At 38.2% G+C, this 23,860-nt stretch overlaps 1 protein-coding gene across 1 annotated transcript in view; it reads left to right on the forward strand.

Annotated features, from left to right (window-relative positions):
- Positions 1-3,794: 3,794 nt before the first annotated feature.
- Positions 3,795-23,860, forward strand: part of CASR (calcium sensing receptor) — a 43,202-nt gene continuing 23,136 nt past the window's right edge. Inside the window, exons 1-3 of the mRNA XM_070935332.1 lie at positions 3,795-3,979; positions 8,042-8,348; positions 12,078-12,953. Of these exons, the coding sequence (XP_070791433.1) occupies positions 3,795-3,979; positions 8,042-8,348; positions 12,078-12,953 (1,368 nt within the window). The remainder of the gene's footprint in view (positions 3,980-8,041; positions 8,349-12,077; positions 12,954-23,860) is intronic.

Consider the following 23,860-nt stretch of genomic DNA (forward strand, 5'->3'; position numbering starts at 1 on the left):
ACTCCTGCCCCTGCATTTTTCCAACCCAATTAGGCCATTACCAGAATTAAATGAGGCATAGAGCCTCCAAAAGTCACACCGTTGTCCCGGAGATGGAACGTGTACTGTGGTGGACTTGGCAGGGAGGTGAGCTGATGCTGCTCACTGGAGGGTGACTCCAGGTGTTTGTACATTCCAACCTGGGCAGAAAGATCACCTTCACAGAGATGTAACATAGTAGATATTTCCCTTCCTTCCAAGCTTGCTTGAATTTTAAATATATATTTACCAAAATCAGTCTTCAAATGATTCCTACAGCACACCTAACTGGATCAGCAAACTGTTGTGGGTGTACCAAAATAAAAACAAATGTCAGTTGATTCAATCAATTAAACCAGTGGGTTAAATTTAACCCAAAAGAGAGCTGGTCACGCATTGGTTGAACTAATGCTATCCAGTCAATTGTGTTGGAGGAACAGCTAAACTTAGGCAGTTGACCTTTACATGAGTCTCCATGTAAAAAGAACTCGAGGGGGGAAAGTGGCTGAAAAACAGAAGTCTCCATTTCTGAACTCAGTGCCAAAGCTTGAGAGCACAGAACCGAAATACAGGCCAGGCACTATAGACTAGCCTTGCTTATTCTACCTATCTGACCAATGGAGAATGGCTTGGTGATGTTGTGGCATGTTGTGTCTCCTTTGGTGGGATACTATGCACCTTTGAAAAAAAGTGAGGGAAATGCCAGTAATTTTTAAACTGCTGACTTCTGACCCAGTTAGCGTGACTGTACGTTGCCAGAATATGAGGTAAAGGGATTTCACTGGGATAGTGGCTGACTAGGTTAAGTATGCCACGAGGAAATCAGACTACTGGGTTAATAGGACTGAGATTATTATTATCCCTTAGGGAGTATGCCAGGGAAATCACATATTACTCTTCATTATAATAATGACTTGTACAGGGTGCAATAAGGATTAGATTATTATAGCCCCATGTTGCACAGTTTTCGATATTTAGGCAGAAGACTTTCTTCATAGACCTACCTTGGAGTGTTATGGGGGATATATTACTGGGTCTCCATGAGTGCCCCCCCCCAGTACAAGCTCATTCCTAGTGTATGTTTAAAGCATATCTTGGCATCTGAGATGCATTACTGTTAAGTTTGGTCTTTCTGATGGAGTGGGTGGCACAAAAAAACATTCCCTATTTCTTCACTTTGCAAAGGAACTATTCCAGACTTGTTAGCTGCCACTTAGTTACTTCTTAGTCTCCTCATTTATGCTGTCTTCTATCATTCATTATCTCAGAAGGATTTTCCCCCCTGAAGTTACAGAAAGAATACAACCTTTGGTGAGGCTTAAAGACGGCTATTCTGCTAAAAGCAGGATATGCAGTCCTTTTATATGACTAATGTAGGTAATAAGTGATGCTTACAACTAAAGGAACCATTGGTACCCTCAATTTTCTTCTCCACACACCCCCTTATCTCAGAATTTGGAGGCTGTCTAAGGGTATGAAGACAGCAGACTCTAGTTGGTTTGGCCTTATTCCTATTCCTTTTGTGTGATTACCAGATCTAACAATGGGAGAATGAGGACGATTTGTCCTTCAGATCAAGGAAACGCAAGGAATCAGTTTTCCTCTTTTGTTTTCTGAGCTATTTAAAATATTCAGAAGTCTGTCAGAAGACTGTGGTTCTATCAATTTTTTCCTATATCACTTCATTCAACATACAAATACTTAAAGTGCTAACATGATGGTTTGTGTGCATTGTAGACATAAGACAGGAGTAACATTTTAGAACGGCTATGTTTTACAATTGTTTTCCTTTATTTAATTTTGCATAATGTGAAAATGAGAAATTAGAGTGAAAAATATATATTGGAATTGCAAATAATGGAAAGTTATGCATTTGGTTTTATATTAAATAGAAATGTCTGCTGGTGACTTTTTCCTTTCCTTTCCTTTCCTTTCCTTTCCTTTCCTTTCCTTTCCTTTCCTTTCCTTTCCTTTCCCTTTCCCTTTCCCTTTCCCTTTCCCTTTCCCTTTCCCTTTCCCTTTCCCTTTCCCTTTCCCTTTCCCTTTTCCTTTCCTTTCCTTTCCTTTCCTTTCCTTTCCTTTCCTTTCCTTTCCTTTCCTTTCCTTTCCTTTCCTTTCCTTTCCTTTCCTTTCCTTTTCTTTATAAATATTAATTTAACAACTCTTCCACCAAATGGTAGTAAATGAAGAAAAAAAATCTGTCCACCTACTGTTTTATAGTATAGGGCAGTGATGGCTAACTTTATCTGACTGAGTGCCCAAAGTGCGTGCCTGTGCGCCCGAACCCCTAAAATGCAATGCGTGTGGTTCCCATGCATATGCCCCGCCCCTGCACATGTCCCTCGCATGCACCCTCGCACGCGCCCCACGCATGCACATGTGCCCACCCATGCGTGGCAGAGACCCGAAAACCAGCTGGCCAGCGGGAAGTGCATGCATGGAAGAGCTTAACTGGGGCAGTGGCTCACATGTTGACAGAAAGGGCATTGTGTGCCACCTCTGGCATGCGTGCCATAGGTTCGCCATCACGGGCATAGGGGAAGCGTCTTTGTCAAACATGAAATAGTCACTTAGTGGTGCCAAAGAGCTATGGTGGCACAGTGGTTAGAATGCAGTACTGCAGGCTAACTCACTGCTCACTCCAGGAGTTCTATTCTGAGTGGCTCAAGGTTGGCTACTTGTGTTGACTGCTGGCTGCCTGCAATTTGGCAGTTCAAAACTCAACAAGCTCAAGGTTGACTCAGCCTTCCATCCTTCCGAGGTCAGTAAAATAAGGACTCAGATTGTTGGGGGCAATATGCTGACTCTGTAAACCGCTTAGAGAGGATTGTAAAACACTGTAAAGCGGTATATAAGTCTAACTGCTAGTGCTAGAGATCTATGTGGGTGTTGAAACCTATTTTTCTTTGTGTATTTTGGTATGGATTTCTTTATATAGACTCACTGTCATATAATAATTTCAGCAACTCATCACTGTTTCTTTAAATGACTATACTTATGTCAATTTTAGTCATGCCAGCCCCATGACCACAGAGACGCCTTCGGACAGCGCTGGCTCTTTGACTTTGAAACGGAGATGAGCACCGCCCCCTAGAGTCGGGAACAACTAGCACATATGTGCGAGGGGAACCTTTACCTTACTTATGTCTATAATCATCCTCCTTGAACTTGATGCGCATTTTGGAATTTCTCATTAATTATTGTTAAATAGGAAGCACTTTAGCTGGTTTTTCACTTGGGAAAAATGGATATTGAAACTAAGACATCCTTGTTAGGGATATCGTGCCTGAATTTATTTGTTTGCTATAGGTAAATATAATATGTTGGTTATTTATTTATTTATTTTTTCCTATATGTAAAGCAAATGTGATGTTTTATGAAATAATTATAAGAAAAAAAATTAAAACAGCTTTAGAACAAGGCTGTGATTTGTGATTTATGGACAGTTCTATGTTCCTTTGTATACATGATTTTTTTTTACATTTCAATATTGTTTTAGGAAGTCTTGAAGATGAATTCTACGTGAACTGCTAGTGATACTGAAGAAGCAAGGAATTGCTGGATCAGATAAATTGAAATGGAGAAGTCCACTGAAGAGACATCAGAGCTATCATTATTGTCCAGTGACTTATTGGACTTCAAGCCTTCCCATCTCAGCCATAGTGTATGGTGTTTCAAATAGAAAAAAATATGTCAAATTATATTAGGCTTACGTTGCTTCTTAGGTACCTGATTTGAAATTTGCAACGTAATTCCTTTTGTATAAAGGAGGAACGATGACTTTTTATAGTTTCTGTTTGATCCTCTTTGCATTTACTTGGAGTAGCTCTGCCTATGGACCAAATCAAAGGGCACAGAAGAAAGGAGACATTATTCTTGGAGGATTGTTTCCCATTCATTTTGGAGTGGCTGCTAAACACCAGGATCTGAAATCTAGGCCAGAATCAGTAGAATGCATAAGGTAAGTCCACAAATCTCCCCCAAACTCACTCATTCCCCAGATTCGCATGCCAGAGGCCTTAAAAGTTTTAAGATTTCTGCTAGATAATAGTTCTTTGTTTCAAAAAAAAAAAAAAGCACCACTTCCAAGCTTGTAGGGAAGAAACTGAACTCTATTATGTCTCCCACACCTTGTACATGGGCTTTTCTGAAGTATTTGACTGATCCCTTTTGAAGTAGGCTTTCAGTCAGACCTGGCTTTTATTTACTGAATTTGACTATATAAGCAGATTTTCAAAACAGTATGTGGCTTACAAAATAAAATATAATTGCATTTGATATAACATATTCAATTCAGCACAAAGAAATCTATAATGAGGTTGGTTACCCTTAGAAAGCAGCTAGTACATGAAACCTCTCATTGGAGGGCATTCTATGTTTTGGGGATGACTTGTAGGAAGCCTGCTTCATGTGTAATTTGAGCCTTGCATCTCTAACCATTGGAATAGTGAGCAAAGCTTCTTAATAATGGTTTTTTATATTCTTCATCCTTAACCCAGAAGGCACTTCTATTGCTTTGATAGTAGGCAGGAATATTTATGAAGTAGAAGATTTAGAAGTTGGTTGAAAAGCTTTGATAGTAGGCAGGAATATTTATGAAGTAGGAGATTTAGAAGTAGGTTGAAAAGAAGAAGCATCTGACCCCATGCACCTGTTTCTCTTTTGGTTCTTTTAAACTGTTCCTGGCTGCTTTATCATTTTCTCTTTGGTTGATATTGAATACCAGACTGGATCAGAACAGAACTGAATCAGAACAAAGGCCCCCTCATTTATTTTTAACTATCCATTTTACACATAGTAAAAGAGTGTAACCCAGGGGTGAAATCCAACAGGTTCTGACAGGTTCTGGAGAACCGGTAGCAGAAATTTTCAGCAGTTCGGAGAACCGGTAGTGAAAATTTTGAGTAGTTTGGAGAACTGGCAAATAACCACCTCTGGCTGGCCCCAGAGTGGGGTGGGAATGGAGACTTTAAAATATCCTTCCCCCAGGAATGGTGAGGGAATGGGGATTTTGCAGTATCCTTTCCCTGGAGTGGGGTGGGAATGGAGATTTTGCAGTATCCTTCCCCTGCTACGCCCACCAAGCCACACCCAAAGAACCAGTAGTAAAAAAAATTTGGATTTCACCACTGGTGTAACCTCAGCATGGCTGGAGGAACAAGTAGAACTGAATCTCTCATTGCTGAGGAGAATGCTGCACTGCCCTTGGAGGATAAGGTGTACAATTTGGGATTACTTACAGATTCTCCACCATCACTAGAAATATTAATGAGCTTCATGCCTGGCAGTTGGTTTTAGAACTTTATATTTTCCCCGGTTAATTAGCCTGTAACTCTAAATCTTGGCTAAGTTACCTAAAAGATCCATCCATATTTGCTTTTCTGGAGCATCATGATGGCCTCACCTGCGGCTCTCCTCTAGATGCCTCACCAAATGAGGCAAGAGAGCCCATCAGCAAAGAAAGGATCTTTTCATGAGTGGCATCTTGTTTGTGGAAAGCCTCTCAAGAGATGTTCACCTGACACTTTCATTATGGCCTTATAGGTGCTGTGTGAAGACCTCTTCATTTTCATAGAGAAAAGAACTCGTGCTATTTTCTTAGTTTTAAAAAAACGTTTTGTGTTTGGTTAATATGCTTTAATTTATACACTGTCTAGAGACGTTTAAGTATCCAAATATTATAAAAAAAAAAGAACACACTAAATTGTACAATTCTATCCTGCAATCAGGGGTAATGATAATAAATTATCAAGATTTATAAAAATAAAAAAAAGGATTGTAAAGAGCACCTTAATGGCATTTCCAGGCTAGAGGAATGAATTTTGTAATAGGGAATGTAGTTCAGTGTAAACAAATGCAAAGTTGTGTAAATTGGATTAAAAACCTAATCTCTACACAAGGGCTAATGAAGTCCAAGCTGCCAGTGACTAAGATAATTTCTGCACTAGTAATTTGCAATTTCTTATAGCATCACTTAGCTGTGGTTGAAATGAAGTAGCCTGTTTGCTTAAGCTGTTAAATTTGGCATAATAGTTGAGTGATTCTAGAAGATGTTATAAATAGAAATCATCTAAAAAAAAGTTCTCAGTGTTACAGTATATCAATATGCTGATACAATGAAAATGTCAACCCAATGTGTTTCTTGTTTAAAATTATGAATTCCATGCTAGGATTCATAAGAATTGAAAATAAAACTACTAATCAAGGTTCTGCAATGATTTTGCTTCAGTTTTCCAATGCTTCATAGCAATCACACAGTCCTAGGAAAAACTATAGACCAGGGGTGTCAAACTCGATTTCATTGAGGGCCGCATCAGGGTTGTGTTTGACCTTGGTGTTTGACCTTGGGCTGGTGGGCATGGCCAGGGTGGGCATGGCCAGCTCGATGTCACTTGTGTCGGGGACACCTATGGCCCAAGCACTCTGCCAGAGAAAATGGGCTCCTGCAACCCTCTGCCAGTAAAAACATGTGACCCTCCCGAGCTCTGTTTTCACTGGCAGAGGCACCACAGGCCAGCCCTTCACTGTTTCAAGGATGACCCCGTGGGCCAGATCTAAGCACCCCGCGGGCCAAATCTGGCCCCTGGGCCTTGAGTTGGACACCCCTGCTATAAACAATTATTATGTTCATGCTTCTATATACTCCAAAACACCTTTTGGAGACTGAATCTGAAGGATTATTCAGCCCTAACTGTAAAGTCCTAAAATAAACAGATAGTGGAAGACAATATATATTTTTGGTCACAGTGCCTCAAGGGAGGGGTGGCATTGTGGCTCAGTGTTTAAGACGCAAGTTCGAGACCCAAGCACCACATGACATGATGAGCTCCCATCCTCCACCCAGCTACTGCTAACCTAGCAGTTCAAAAGCATACAGATGTGATTAGATAAATAGGTACTACTTTAGTGTGAAAGTAACAGCACTCTGTGATGCCACATGACCGCAGAAATATTTTCAGACAGTGCTGGTGCAGTGGCCTTGAAACCGAGATGAGCACTGTCCCTATAGTCGGCAATGACTATTGGAGTAAAATACACAGGGACTTCTTTGCCTCAGGGGAATACTTTAAAAAAAACAGTTAGTATTGTTTAGTAAAGTATTACTTAGAAGGTTTTTTTTTTTAAAAAAATAGATAAATCTATGTTAAAGTTACTAATTTTGGTGGTCACATATTACCTCATAAATTACAGGCAGGTTGCCATATAATATCAACTCTCTGGGCAACCCTGCATGAAATTCTTCTATTATCCTTATGAGCTTCCTGCATAATTTGATTGGTCATTGGGTGACACAGAAGTTTGGACAAAATGGGCCTTAATATTCTGATAATATCTTATGTAATACCTCATGGATTGCCCAGAAAGTGGGATATCATATAAATGCTAACTACTTACTTCTGAAAAATTTCATAGGACAATTCTGAATACGAATAAAAATACTTTCTTGGCACAACATTCTCTAGACTATGTGTAATGCAATCATTCAAAACAAGACCTCAAAACAAGACCTAACCTTTTAGATAATAAGGATATGCTGTTAAATTGTGTCAGTGGTTGCTGAGAATTCCAGGAAGAGGGAGAGGTGAGAGAGAGAGAGAGACCATCTGCCACTGTCCAAAATGCCCATTGTTCTGATCCAACAGGGCTCTGTTTTGTATGTGGTACAGCTGCCATGGTTGTCCATTGGAGGATTCAAGGATCAACTTATGTTCTGTGCATTATTACCTCATCGCACATATGACATGCACTCTGTAATTTATATCATTTGCTTGATAATGACATAATGAAACTGATGTAAATTGCATCATTTGCACAATATAACAGTGGTCATTGTGATTTGTAATGGATGCCTCTGTGAACTGGCCCTATTTTTGGTTAATTATTTTGAAATATGTAGTTGCATAGGAAAATGGATTTAGGAAGTGCTCTTCCATTCACTCAGAAACGATATATGTTCCTGTTTCTCTCCTCTATCTCTATATAAGACATTGTGCTTATTTCGATTTCTCTTCCTTTTTTGTAGGTATAATTTCCGGGGTTTTCGCTGGTTACAGGCAATGATCTTCGCCATTGAAGAGATTAATAACAGCCCAACTCTTCTTCCCAATATGACGCTTGGATACAGCATTTTTGATACCTGCAACACAGTGTCTAAAGCTCTGGAAGCCACACTGAGTTTTGTAGCCCAAAACAAGATTGACTCTCTGAATCTGGATGAGTTTTGCAATTGCTCGGATCATATTCCCTCAACAATTGCAGTGGTGGGAGCAACAGGCTCTGGGATTTCCACTGCAGTTGCCAATCTTCTGGGTCTCTTTTATATACCTCAGGTGAGCATATGTTGTCTCTTTCCATTGCTAGAAAGAGGATGGTCCTGGGTAGGTGAGCTTGTTAATTACAAAATGTTTCTACTGTTGCTATGGCATATTTCATGATCTCTTCAGTCAACCTCACAATGTATATAAAATCTTAAAGCACTAATGTAGCATTTCCACATCTTCCCTTTTTTAAAAGAATAAATATCCCTTTTCCAATTTTGAACACCAACAGTATTCAACAAGTCATTGTAGCAGTCTGTGCCTATATGTCTGAGTAGCCCCTAGATTCAAAAGGGCAGCTCTACAACCCATTATAATCATACGATAATTTCTCTATAACACCTTTATTTTCTTATGCCCATATTAAATAGCATAATGCACATTGTGTATTTACATCAGCCATAGCAATTCATTTTGTAGCTTCCTGCTGAACTCTGTTTCAGCATGTAACAACCCATAATGAGATATGATTCCATCTGGCCATTGATTTTCTTTAATATATTTAAAATATTTATTGTTGTGGGTGCTGTTTTGGCCTAATTTTTAACAAGCTAGTTTGATTGGGTATTGATTGGGTGTTTGATTAAGAATTGGTTATGTCTAGTCTAGTGAAAAAAAGGTCTAGGGATGACATGATAGCAGTGTTTCAATATTTGGGGGGCTGCCACAAAGAAGAGGGTGTCAAGCTACTTTCCAAAGCACCAGAAGGCAAGACGGGAAGCAATGAATGGAAACTAATCAAGGAGAGAAGCAACCTAGAATTAAAGACAAATTTCCTAACAGGGAGAACAATTAACAAGTGGAACGGTTTCCTTCAGAAGTTGTGGATGCCTCATCACTGGAAGCTTTTAAGAAGAGAATGGACAGACACTTGTCTGGATTGTATAGAGTCTCCTGATTGAGCAGGGGATTGGGCTATAAGATCTTCAAGGTTCCTTCTCATTCTATTATTCTGTTAACTGTTAAGTGATTGTGACTAAACAAATTCAGCCCAATTTCCATTCCTTAAGTCTTAAACTAATATATCTATTTTTTTCCTTAAACTAATATATCTATTTTTTTATCTAGCTGAATCTGCCAAAATTCCAGTGGTGAAATCCAAATTTTTTTACTACCGGTTCTGTGGGCTTGGCTTGGTGGGTGTGGCAGGGGAAGGATACTGCAAAATCCCCATTCCCACCCCACTTTGGAGCCAGCCAGAGGTGGTATTTGCTGGTTCTCCAAACTACTCAAAATTTCTGCTACCGGTTCCCCGAACTGCTCAAAATTTCTGCTACCGATTCTCCAGAACCTGTCAGAACCTGTTGGATTTCACCCCTGCAAAATTCCTAAAATAAATACAGATTTGAAAACGCACAGTGGTTGCTTCTATATGTGATTGGAAATTTTCTTATATATTGGGGATATTCTCAAAGTTCCGGATGGGCTGAGGAATATAGAAATAATATGGCCATCATTTCTAAGTACTTCTTTCTCTTTCACTGATCCAAGCAAACCACTTGATATAATGGGGAGCTGAGGATGATGAAGTGAGGTGGCATAGCAATTTAACTGGTAGAAGAAAGATCCTGGGATAAATGAGACACAATATGATTAGAGCCTACTTGAAGGTCTGCTCTGAAATGAAAAAATATCATAAATTATCATAAATTATGTATTGCTTGAACAATGGGAGAATATGTGGAATAAAGGTTTAAAATTTACATTAAAGTATAACTTAAAAAGAAAACTAATATAAGTTGATGTATCATTGGTACTTAACTCCAGACAAGTTGTCAAGAATATATAAAGGCATTTCAAATGAATGTTGGAAATATAAATGTAAAGAACGGACTTTTTATCATTTATGGTGGATGTGTGATAAAGCAAAGAAATATTGGAGTAGGATTCATGCCTTAATACATAAAATTCTTAAAGTGAATGTAAACAGAAAACCAGAGATTTTTCTTTTGGGTTTAATAGGAAAAGATTTAGAAAAAAATTGATCTTTGATGTTATATATGTTGACAGTAGCAAGACTACTCTATGCATAGAAATGGAAGGCTACCTCGATCCCCACAATGGACAAATGGCTGCAAAAACTGATGGAGTTAACAGAGATGGCTATATTTAGTGTTTGATCAAAGAAAAAAAATACAAATACTTTTTTTTCTACTTGGAAACAACTTCTAGACTTTGTGCTTGAGGTGGAAAAAAATAAAACTTTGATTTTGGATTTTACCGATTAGATAGATTTATTGTTACAAAAATGGCTAGTTTAAAATATTATGTAAAAGTAAACAGTTGAGGTTTTATGTTAATGTCTTATTCTACTGCACTGAAGGGAGTTGGAAGTCAATGCCTTTTCTTTCTTTTCCCCCTTTTCTTTTCCTCACTTTTCTCTTCCCTTCTTCCCTCCCTATCTTTCCTATTATTTACTTTTGTATTTTCTGTGTATGCTACATTATAAACTAATACAAATCGTTAAACATAAATAAATTATCATAAATTGCCAATTTACCGTTTAAAACATCCGTAAATGGTTTATCATCTGATTGAGGGAACACTTCTCCCATTTGAAGGCCATTTTTCAGGATGATAGGAGAAAACTTTTCTCACATTATGGGGTGTGTTTCCTAGGAAGTAATGTTTGGTTGTCATCAGTCCAGTGGATAGATTGATAAAGACACATAATCTCAATTAGGCTTTAAAATGTTTTTTTTTTTTTTTTATTGAAAAAGTTTTAAAAAAAACAAACATATTTTCCCCACAACCCCCCATCAGCCCCCACAATCCCCCCTCCCCCTCCCCGACTTCCCAGAGCAGAACACAAGGTATTTCTATTGATCTCTAACAATAATCTAAATTGCATAACCAATCATTAAACTAACATCCCTAAAAAAAAAAATTCTTAACCCCCCATATATAAAATCCCATTTCTTAAACATAATACTTCTAATGTCACTTATATAACGCTTATACAAATAAAAGAAATCATTCATAAGCTATTTGATATTTTTTGGTCTGATACTTATTTTGTATATAATCAATCCATCTTCTCCAGTCCTGTATGTACCTTTCTTGTGTGTGATCCTTCAGATATGCTGAAATTTTAGCCATTTCAGCTAAATTAGTTACTTTCAGTATCCATTCACCAATAGTAGGCAAAAAGTCCTTCTTCCAGTATTGTGCTACCAACAATCTTGCTGCTGTTATCAAGTTCAAAATCAATTTAGTCTCTGCAACTGTACAGTCCGTAATTATACCCAATAAGAACAACTGTGGAGTAAATTTCAGTCTCTTTTTAAGAATATTCTGCATCACCCACCAAATCTTTATCCAAAATGCTTTGATTTTTCTACAAGTCCACCATATATGATAATAAGTTGCATCATCACAGTCACATCTCCAACATTTAGCTTGCACATTAGAATACATACATGATAATTTTTAAAATGTTATGGTTATTAGAATGGATATTCCAATCAATATCTCTTTTGGGATTGTTAGTTTACCTATTAAAGAGTCTTGAACTTTTTGTTTAAGGTGATCTTTCTAAGGCATAAATTTGGCAACATGCTGTCCATGTGTACCACTGCATCTGTGAGCAATTTCTTATTCACTTGAAAACCGCCCTTCTGATATAACATTTTTCCTTCTTTAAGGATGTGTTCATGGGATCACATCCTGTGTGAAATGTTTCAGAATAGTTTTTACTTAAAAGTGTTGCATAATAATTTATTCCCCTCTTTCCTTTTCCAGGTTAGCTATGCTTCATCCAGTCGGCTCTTGAGCAACAGAAACGAATACAAATCTTTCCTGAGAACTATACCTAATGATGAGCACCAAGCCACTGCTATGGCTGACATTGTAGAGTACTTCCGCTGGAATTGGGTGGGTACCATTGCAGCAGATGACAATTATGGCCGGCCGGGTATTGAAAAGTTCAGGGAAGAAACAGAGGAGAGAAACATCTGCATTGACTTCAGTGAGCTCATTGCCCAGTACTTGCCTGAGGATCAGATCCAACAGGTAGTAAAAGTCATCCAGAATTCCACTGCCAAAGTGATCGTTGTGTTCTCCAGTGCACCTGACCTAGAACCATTGATCAAAGAGATTGTCACACGGAACATCACTGGCAGAATTTGGCTGGCAAGTGAAGCCTGGGCCAGCTCGTCATTGATAGCAATGCCACAATTCTTTCATGTCATGGGGGGCACCATTGGATTTGCTCTTAAGGCAGGACAGATCCCTGGCTTTCGTGACTTTCTGCAGAAGGTAAACCCTAAGAAGTCTGCTAATAATGGATTTATTAAAGAGTTTTGGGAGGAGACGTTTAATTGCTACTTACCAGAAGGAAACAAAAATTTCCCAGGTTTTTTCCACAAAGGCTATGAAGAAGGCACTAGAGCTGGAAATGGTACAGCTTCATTCTGTCCCCCATGTACAGGGCGTGAGAACATCACTAGTGTGGAAACACCATATATGGATTATACCCACCTGCGGATATCTTATAATGTGTACTTGGCAGTATATTCCATTGCTCATGCTTTGCAGGATATATACACTTGCACTCCTGGGAAAGGACTGTTTGCCAATGGGTCATGTGCAGATATCAAGAAAGTTGAGGCATGGCAGGTAAGATTTGTTTTACTATAATTATTGTACTACATAATGTCTGATATAATTTGCAGAACAGCTAGCAGATTCTCACCTAATTGTCAGATTTGTGCTGCTATATGTATTAACATGCACAGTAGCCCTCTTCTAGGTTTAAATTAAATACAATGTGAAAGATACCCAATCAGGTTAATTTCCCTTGCATTTGGAGAGCACCCAATCTTCCTATGTTCTTTTCCTTATTTAAGTGTCCCAGTCTGTTTTACAATCATGAGGGCAATGGAACAGATTCAAATGTTCTTGGTGCTTTTTATAACCTGATGGGTCAATAATAAACTCCAGAAAATCTCTTCTCTCAATATTTAAATCAGCTACATGAAGCTGCTAACTACTCCAAAAACTATTATTTGAAAGCAATGATAGCTTCTATGCAGAGTTCCTTAGTCATAAACAGTGTTAAACTGTGTTTATGGTTTCAATTTGTTTGTATTTTGGTTGGAATTTCATTCTCTGAGAATAATCATTTTAGCAGCTTGGGTGCATTTGATGACATTTTCTGTTGTAGTTTTGGTTCTTGATTAATCATCTTGAGTGATTCAGGTTTTCAAAATGAAAGGCAAGCTGTAGATAATCACGTGGGTCAACCCTATTCTCATCATTTGGTTGAAAGCAGAACTTAAAACAGTTCTTTTCATCCAGACACCAAAAAAGTTCCAGGCCTGGATGAAAAGATTTAAAAGATCAGATGAGGGAGCTGAAAAGTAAAGGGAAAGAGGCAATATTTCCCAAAACAGTTCTTAAAGTCTCAATAGTTAATCTGCATTTGTAATCAAGCCAACACCCACAATCTGCTCAGTAAATTTAGCATTAGCCAACAAGCTCATGTATACACATTGACTAACACATCTCCACAGTGTCAAACAGTTGGACTAAGAACCTTGTTCCTTCAAACATCTATAATTCGACACACCACATTTAGTGGGCCTAGAACAGGGGTGTCAAACTCACAGTCCGTGGGCCGGATGAGTCATGCCCTGGCAATGCCCTCGCCCGGTTTAGCAAAAGGGGAAAAAGTCATGATACGTCACGTGATGATGCTGTGATGACACGAGTTTGACACCCCTGGCCTAGAAACATAAAACATACTGAGATTCATCCCCACTTTACAAGCCATGCCATCCAATAACTCCTATCATTGGCATGTCTTATGCCACTGATTCTCATATAGTTGACTACCAGTTTCAATTCTGGGTTGACTGTGTAATTAATGTCAGTATTGCTCTGGAAGCATATTAATAAAGCAAAAGAAGAGAAAAATGGTGCTTGACGCCTGTGTTGATCTAAGTCCTGTTTGTTAAACTTAAAAAATTGCATGATCCTTTTGATATTTGAAGGGGCATAATGAAGGTATTACATTGATGTGGAATTTGGTTTTTTTCTTGTTCATTGGTCAATGCAGTTATTATTGCCTTTTATGTAAACTGTAGGAGTCCAATGAAGAAGATGTAGGAGCTATTCCATGCTATTAAGGCCAGATAGAACAGAGCTGTTCCTGAAGATCCTTTGACTACTAATGGACGTGAAATATGAATGCAGTGGGAAGATATTAAAGTCTAAAATGGGTGTTTCCCTGAAGCAGAAAACATTATTAGCATCATAGATTGTAGGCTAAGGAATAGGATAAAGTGGTTTTCCAGTTTATTTGGGGAAATGTCTGGGTGTGGTCCATGCACATGAGCATTGTGTAAGACGATGAGAAGCTGATATAGCAGATGGAAGAATCTGAAGACAAGGACCAGTTGAAGGAAGGCTGACTGGTACAGATGGCAGGGAGGAAGAGTAACAGTTTACAGTGATGGGAAAGGGTATGAACAGAGTAGTTCACCTGTTATTAGAGCCAAATGAGTCAATTCTGTCTCCTATACTATGTAATACTTGCATAAAATCTGTTAGGAATTTTAGACTGGAGAATCGTTAGAATGCTATACACTCGTATTATGCCAAGTGCTTTACTGCTCTTTGCCGTCAGTGTCTTAAGACGTGTATCGCCTAAATTCATGCATTCATTTTATTATTGAATGTACTGCATTCCTGAATATAAACAGAAAGTTAGTTTACAACAATTTAAAAATAGAAATTATAAAAAGGAATACAATTGATACATTTACAGTTAAGCCAAAATTTAAAACCATATCTTTCAAAAAATAAAAACGGCTAGATTGCTAAAATTAGCCCAGGCAAATGCAGTGTTGTTAATCATGAGGAATCGGGACTCAAAGACTGGAGGCCTGACATTCTGGAATATATCACATTTCTCCTGAATGAACAGGTGCAGAGTGTCCGGGAGTGCTCCTTTATCCTCAGGTGTCAATGGATTCCCAGGTAACAGTTGTGGTGTGTTATACTGTTGTGTTGTTGTGACAAGGGTTTCAGCTTCATTCCAATGTAATTATTATCACATGTTTTCTGTGAAGCTGTCCTTAAATTGTCCATATGTCAGGCCCCAAAAACCAAGAATGATACAGGGAGTTATTTCTGAGTAGTTTCTTTATTCTTCACCTACAGAAACAATCTTACCATGCTAAAACAACTACGCTATATGCCAAAACTATAGATGTACTCTGTGAACTTCTAGGAAGGGTCTCCCTTTGCCCTCTTCCTGCCTACCACATCTTCCAAGCTCCGCCTCCTCTTTGCTCTCTGGGAAGTAACCCCTCCTTCTTGGGATACCAGATTACATTCCAGCATAATAAAATCCAATTGATGCAAAATACAAGAACTAGGTTAATGATATAAGTACTAAGATCACATGAAAGCTGTTTTAACACCTGTGTTGGTTGTGAGTTGCTTTCTAGGCACAGTGGAATAGGTTGTATGGTTGAATCTAGCATTGAAATGCAGGAGGAAGGGAATTTTTCCTAACGGGTTAAGAGACAGATCAGCCTTGAGTCCTTGGTTTATAGAAAGAGCTCCAGAAGGCACCCTCCCTAAACCTTTATGGGATTTATCTGATAATTTTGCAGAGTATGCTTTTATCTGACAAGATTCCTGATTATGGTGGAACAGCAATAAAGAAACTATTATGAGCAATTCCTTGTGTTGTTCTTGATACCTTATGCCTGATATGTTGTATGAAGGCTTGACTTTTCCAAAATCTGGGCTTCAGGATCCCTACTAAGGTAGGTCTGAGTGAATTACTATGGAGGAAGCTGGCAGCATCTGGGTACACTAACCTATATCTATTGGACTGGAAATATTCCTTACAAAATGGAAAGTAAAGCAGATTGACTTTATACCAATCTACATATTCTTAAACATTTGATATAGATAGCATGGATTTAGACTAGAAGAGGGCGCCCAACATTTCTGGGCATAGGGAATTTTGATAATGTGTATATTCTTCTACAATGGCTATTAACAAGAACATTTTCCTGGTTATAATCACTATCATAATGACATGACTACTTCCAAAACAAAAAGGCACAATGGAGAAGTTGACAGAAAAATTAGTTGCCTAATATGCCAAATACAAGGCAGAAATGGGTATTTGCGCTCAAAATACAAAACCACTTTTCTAAACAAGTTCACAGAAGGAATAATTCCAAGTAGCCATCTGTGAAATAGTATCCACTTCACAGATGATGAACTGCTGGTGCACACCTATCTTGAAAAATGCATACATACCACATCAATAAAAGTATTCCCATTTTGTTAAACTGTAAATAAATAGCCACCACAGAAGGAACACAAGCAAAACATCACTCACATCATTTTTTGCTTCTTCTACGAGGTTGCACCATTCTGTTCTAGGACAGGTCATGCATCAGAGTAACTCATGGAATTTCTGTGTCAAATCCAGGCAATTACATCTCATTCAGAAAATCATTAATTTGACGTTATGAATGAATGAGGGCCAGTCCTAAAAATACATTGATATGTTGCTGGATGATTTGCCTCTCCAGGAAGGACAGATCAACAGTCTGTTGCAGATGGATGCTAAAAAGGATCAGTCTGCAGTCTAAATGTAAGCTAAGATCCCCCGTGGTCACTGGGATCTCCAGTATCAACAACATGGTTCACCAAGGTGAGACAGGTGTGCCTGTTGTGACCCCTCTTGTCCAAGAAGAGCCTGTTTAAACTTATCTATAGTGAAATAATTCCCAGATCAGATTACTTCTATCTGCTGCATGTGCTGCTGTCTTTTAAAGCTGCTCAGAAACTAGCAATAATTCAAAACAGAAATGATAGACCACTAAATGGGATCAGTTAATAATGCTTTAAAAAAACTCCTTTGACTCCTTGTCTGTTAGGTTCTGGGTTTTTGGAGAACTGGAAACTCCAAGTATCCATTTGTATATATACCAAGATTGGCTTTAGATGAGGCAAATGTCTGTTAAGGCAGACAGTTCCCTCAGGTATAAAATTCTCATTTTGAAGAGGCTTGTCTGCTATCTCCTTGACATGGAGCTGCCTGAGTGCCCAGTGGGCAGGAAAATGGGACCCATATATATTTTTAAAGCCCTGTAAATGTTTTTATGGAGAACATTTATTCAAGAACAATGACTTATTTATTTATTCAAAACAAGAAACGCATACAAATAGCTTACATTCCTTAATCTGTTTTCTTTTATGGCAGGCTTCATGTCTTGGCTAATTCTTCCTGCTTATCTTTCTGAGTTCTTCTTATCCTAAAAATGTATTCAGTCTTTTCCCTTTTCTCCTAATAGGATCACGGTCCATTAAATCTTCATTCCTATTCTGTTTTTCCTTGCCTCTTGACTTAAAGTGGCAATTTAAGATCCTTTCATTTTTAATGCTGCTTATTGTTCTCATCTTATGCTGTATGACAGCTTGGAAATGTTCTATATTGAAGAGCTGGCTGCAAATATTGTTTCTTTATGCAATGTTCAACCCACATTTTATTATTTAAAAAAAACAATCAGTGGATGGGCAGCTCATAAGGAAGCAGTCATGCCAGGTTCTGACCCATACAAAGCTTTGTGTTTGGGATGAGAATTTAGCAGTGTATGGCATGTGTGGAAAAGATTGGTAATGGGCAGGGGGAAAAGGCCATCTTGCGTAAGCGGGCTATTTTGTTCTGTTGTTTAAATTATGAAGAATAAGAGTAAGTCACTTCGCAAGTCATCCATAAACTATCTCATAGAGAGGCAGTCCACCTCTGCTGGTAGTTGAACTCTGTCACTGGGTTCATCTAATGAGAAACTCCTAACTGCACGGTAATGTTCCTTTCTTTCAACATATTAATTTCAGTAAGACAGGGCCATGCTGCATGTTCTAACATTTGCCTTTCCACAAATTAATGGACGTGCTTTATCAGGTGACAGAAGAATTCAGTATCAATATTGTTTTCAGTTTAGGTTGAAACAGATGGGGTCAGGACTTTAATGTTCAGATAGAAGTCCCCACATCTAGAAAGGAACTCAGGCTAATGGGCTCCTTCAGGAGAAAACACGTATCATTTTCGAAAAGTTTCCATACTGGGCATATTTGTGAAAAACTCTAGCCATTATATCATGTTTTGCCAGAATTCTCCCCAGAAGAACAGATGAACTGAGCTTTAGGTCAGAAAGAAAAAGTCCAAGAGAATATGATTTCCTTGCATTGAGAATAAAATGTATATATATGCTTTGAAAAGAAACAGGAAGAATATAAAATATTAGAGCAAATTGCCTAAAGTTAGAAAAGTCTCTGTCTTGAATCTTTTATTACATTTATGTTTACTACCTTTTTAATTGGATTTCCTGCCTAGAGCTCAAGGCAAAACAATTTGTATCTTTCCCTTCCCCCATTCTTATTCCCTCTTGGTCCTCACAATAACCTAGGTTGGGTTAAGAAAGAAGGGCCAATCTGCAATAGGATTTTTTTAATGTACCCTGATGTCTGATTATCCTCATGTAACATGAACATTTCTCAACCTATTATTTTGGGCTGTTTTCCTTCATATTTTGCTTTTTGAGTGCTGTTTTTATGAGGTTGGAGTGGAAGCAATATTGTAATTTCTCTGTGCTACCAAGATACATCTGCTGCAATCTAGCCATTTTATAACTCCTATTGGTGGTAATGGTTTAGGTGCCAAACCTGTTTTGTGACATTTTCCTCATCTTCTTCTTTGTCCTCTGGCAGAGTATTAGGAGCTTTCAGGTAGCAAAGTCAGTATCACTTTTTTTAAAAAAGGATTTTAGGCCATTTTTCACTGAGCCCACATGAAATTATACAACTAAGGAACAGTACTCCATTTTTACTTTGAAGCTTGTGTTCCTGTGCAGTGATAAAGCTGTAATGGCAGTGTGGTGTCCTACTTCCCTTATAATTGTAGTACAGTACTATAGATGGCTTGCAGTATTTGTTGCTTCTATAAACACAAATGCTAAGACAGAAACCAATAAATAAATTTGATTCAGAATCTGATCCAATTATACTATTGCGACCATCTATAACATTCACAGTGCTGCAGGAAAAGCAATTCAGAAAGAAGAAATGTCTATCTACAGTATGTCTTTTAAAATGTTTGTGTTGAGTGTAAGGGAAGGAGTTGGTTATTGTTGTTTTTGGACTAGAATACACCCAGTCAGAAATTTTCCATCAATGCCTAACTAAACTTTAAAGAACAGTTGAGTGGGGGGAATCCAATTCTCTTAAATGTTAAAAACGTTTATGAATTATGCTCAGTGCTTTCTCAGGCCTAATTTGATTTGATCCTAATTTGATCAGGAAGAAGTATTTCCTAATTCAAATCTGGAAGGACTTTTGTCCTGAAGTGTTTTTCATAAATTGAATATTTGAATAATCTTTTAAACCTTGAAATTATCTGGGTAAGGATCATAATAGTCCTGTAGTATTATGTTGCCAATGTGGGATTGAAACTCAGAAAATACTGCAGTAACTTGCCTAAAGCTCAAAGATTTTCCCCACTGCTGAGCTGAATTGTTCACCACCTACATAATCTTGAATCAGCAGAAAGTTAGACTGGCATGAAATTGACTGTCTCCATGCCAATTCCCATCCTGTCTCTATTGTCTCTGTTCCCAGTCACTGTCATTCACCTAATTTCCTTCAAGGTGTCAGAACTATGAAGCAGCAATCAGGACTGCAAAGAAACTAATAAGTATCAAATCTGAGATCTGTTAAGTAAGATTTGTTAGAACACCACAAGAATTCTGACAAATACTCTGACTTTCAGATGTGAGCTTTATTTACAACTAATTCAAAGCAGTTTAAGTTCTTTTATTCTTTCTCTTGCCCTTCAATGTAGGTGGGGAGAAGGCAAGTCAACCAGTAGTTTGATGTAATTTACCCAATGGCTGCCTCTTTATCAGTGTGACAATATACTCCCACAATAGCTTAGCATTTCTTTAACATCTTCAATTGTGATAAATTAAGAGGAGAAATGCTAAATCATCATCATCAATTAAAATTGCATGCTGCTGATTTTCAACGACTTTCAAACCAATCCAAGATCAAACTTGACAAGGTAACAGACTAGATCAGGGATGTCAAATTTATGGTGTCACGACGGCATCATGTGACATATCGGGACTTTTTCCCCCTTTGCTAAACCGCGCGGGGGCGAAGCCAACACGTGACGCATCTGGCCCGTGGGCCGCAAGTTTGACACCCCTGGACTAGATGGATACTTTTTAAACACTTATACATCTGCAGATGTCTTAAACAGGTTCCATGGGATGGGGAAAAGAAACTGACAACATCATGGGGAAACTGCAGAGAAAATATGTTGTCAAATGATTTTGTGCCATCATGCTTTGATATAAGAGTAGAAAGGCTCTCAGTCACTTAAACTGCACAAAAATATTAAATTGTACTGTATATTATTTGGCCTAATAGGTGGCTAATTCAGTCAGAGACTGGTCTCCTACACATTTACACAGAAGTGAGTAAATGCTTCTGGCCAGCTCTGATCACCATGATACAAAAAAGATGCTGGGACCCTAGAAAGAGTGCAAAGAAGAGCAAGACTTGAGGCTAAACAGTACAATGAGCAGCTAAGGAAATTAAATATGTTTAGCCTTACAAATAGAAGGCTGAGGTGTGCTATAATAGCTGTCTTCCAATACTTAAAGAACTGTCACAGGGAAGAGGATACTGATTTATTCTCCATAGCATCAGAGGGTAAAATAAGAAGAAATGAGTGGAAGCTCATCAGAGGAAGATCCAATCTGGAAATAAGGAGGAATTTCTTGACAGTGAAAACTATTAAGCAACGGAACAGCTTGCTTCCTGGAGTTGTGGATGCTCCATCAATGGAGGTTTTCAAGAAACATTGGACAATCATTTGTCTGGGATGGTATAAGAACTCCTGCCTTGGGCAGAGGGTTGCACTAGAAGATATTTAAGTTCTTTTCCAGCCCTATGATTCTGTGATTGCCACTGAGATAAATGGTGACCAGTTTTAAGTAAGTGTGCATAGGACTCCAGTCATATAAACTACAGCAGCTTAAAATATACATCTATGGAAGGAGTGTGTATCCACACATCCTGGTTTACTACTCTCATCTTCAGCCTCAGCGGTCCTGTTTTGATGGAGAAAATCTGAAGAAGTATTTCAGCTATTTGTGATTAACATTGAGCTGAATGTAGACACTATATTCTTGAATTACAGCTACTTTTCAGATTATCCCAGTCAACAAGGAAAGGCTAGAAATGTGGGGCAAGGCCAAAATTGTATCCCCAGCATCTTTCCTATAATCCAAATTTTCATCATTCCAAAAAGAGATTAATAAGTCGGTTTGCTTTTTAACATGACAAATAAATAGAAGTAGAAGAGATGTGTGCAGATTAAGGGGGGATGTTTTGCAAGACTGCAAAAAAAATTATTTTTTAGAAGTTGCTATGAAATTTGGAGCAAGGTAAATCAGCTAAGGGTGCTTTTCTTAAAGGAATGACTCCTGTCCATCATTCACAAAAGACATATAACTCCCTCCCCAACCGTATCATGTTCTGTCCCATTACTATGGAAAAGAATCAAAAAAGCTGCACTTGAGGAAACTCTTGTTGAGAAAAAAACCTGGGGATCTCTTGAACCAGGATTGTATCAGGACACCTGACAAAGCACAGCCACCACTCTTTGGAGCAACTTCCTACTTAATAACAATAATCCCCTTTGTTTATAATGTATTTTTAAATATCTTCTCTGTCCTTATTGCTGTGACTTTTGCACCTTTTTATAGTTACAGATTGTCAATGATTAGCCCAACTGTTTTGTGTTAAGAGCCTGTCCTCTATGTTTGTAACTAAAGATAGAAACATAAGTACCCAGGAATCTATTTCAGAGCATTTAAGAGAAGCCCAGTGCATATCAGGGAAGTCTGAACAGAGGTTACCAGGGCCAATTAAAAGAGTATATTAGATTACTGATATGACATATGGGCTTGTTTTTAAAACATGGGCTTGTTTTTAAAACAAGTCATGGAGGCTAGCTGATTGCAGTGATGTTTAGGCAGAAGGGGGCATCTAATCTTGTGACTTCCCAATTGATTCATCTATTTCCACTTCTGGTACCAGAACATACATACAGTCCTGCTGGGAAAGGGTCATAATCATTTATCATACTAAAGAATAGGGACTCTGGGGCCACTAATGGAAAGACAAAAGATGTTAACTTCTGTTGCATTAGGTAATGAGGGAACAATTTCATGGCTTCTCCTTTCCCATTTGGTGTTCAAAGAGAGGGATTGGCAATTTGGACCATTTGGAATTTTGACAACATGAAATAGACACTCACAAAATTTCAGCATGGAAAGATACAAAATGTTATTTTACCCAAAGGCAAACTCATTATCTACACTCCAAGATGTTCCCTATCAGTTTCTGGGCAGTTTCTGGGTAGATAGAGGTCACTGGACTTCAACCACTTAAGTTGTTTTTGTTTTTTTTATTGTCTATAGAGGCTGGAGACATTCATGTAAATAAAACTGACATTGTAGGTTGGGCTTTTGTTTCAGAATGTGCTAATTAAATTACACACACACACACACACACACACACACACACGAGAGAGAGAGGGAGGGAGGGAGGGAGGGAGGGAGGGAGGGAGGGAGGGAGGGAGGGAGGGAGAGATCACACTGCAGAATTTTTAAAGATGTCCATGTTTTTTCAAGCTGTTTCTTTGTATTGGGAGATCTGCAATTTACATATTAGAATATGATTTCTGGTGGGATTAGGGCTCATCCATCCCTAGGACCAGATTCATCTTTTCTTTTCTTCTTACTTCTTGGAAAAACATTGTTACATTTTTGTTAAAAGCCTGGTTCTCCTTACCCATGATAATACAAGAAAACAAGACTGAGCATTTTGAGAAAGTATAATTTTTCTATCCTTTCCAAGACAACTCCAAAACAAATTAAGAAACAAACATCCTTGGTGAGACCCACCTGTAGCCATTAATCTCTTGGCAGTGAGAAAAATAATTTGATCATACTAAAAAAATTTTCCCAGCACAATTTGTTACAAGGAACTCCTATTTCTGAACATTGCTCGAACCTTTAACAATTATACTTAATCAGTATTACTGACATATAAGAAACTTCAAAGAGAATGGACAAATAAAATCTCAGATTACATCTCATCCTTAGGATCTACACCAGGCAGCATTTGTTTCACCCTTTTTGGCATGAAAGAGTGCAGTCATCCTTCAGCCCTCATCTTGGCTGGGGAACAAAATGCCTATCTCAAGTCCATGGCATAACTGCCATCATTTTCTTGCCTCCATAATCTTTTTTTAACACAAGGAAGTAGAAGGAAATTTATTAGAAAGGAGATCTTCCCTTTCTAGTCCTCTACATGAAAGGAAGGCAAACAATATTCTCATGTGTGCTGCTTGAAGAGTCCATGCATGGATTTCAATTCGTCTGATTGGCCAGAGACTGAGTTGCAAAATCTTTGGCCAT

The sequence above is a fragment of the Pituophis catenifer genome, unplaced genomic scaffold (assembly GCF_029215685.1).
Source record: "Pituophis catenifer annectens isolate HBS135680 unplaced genomic scaffold, rPitCat1.0.hap2 SCAF_2, whole genome shotgun sequence".
Classification (NCBI taxonomy): domain Eukaryota; kingdom Metazoa; phylum Chordata; class Lepidosauria; order Squamata; family Colubridae; genus Pituophis; species Pituophis catenifer.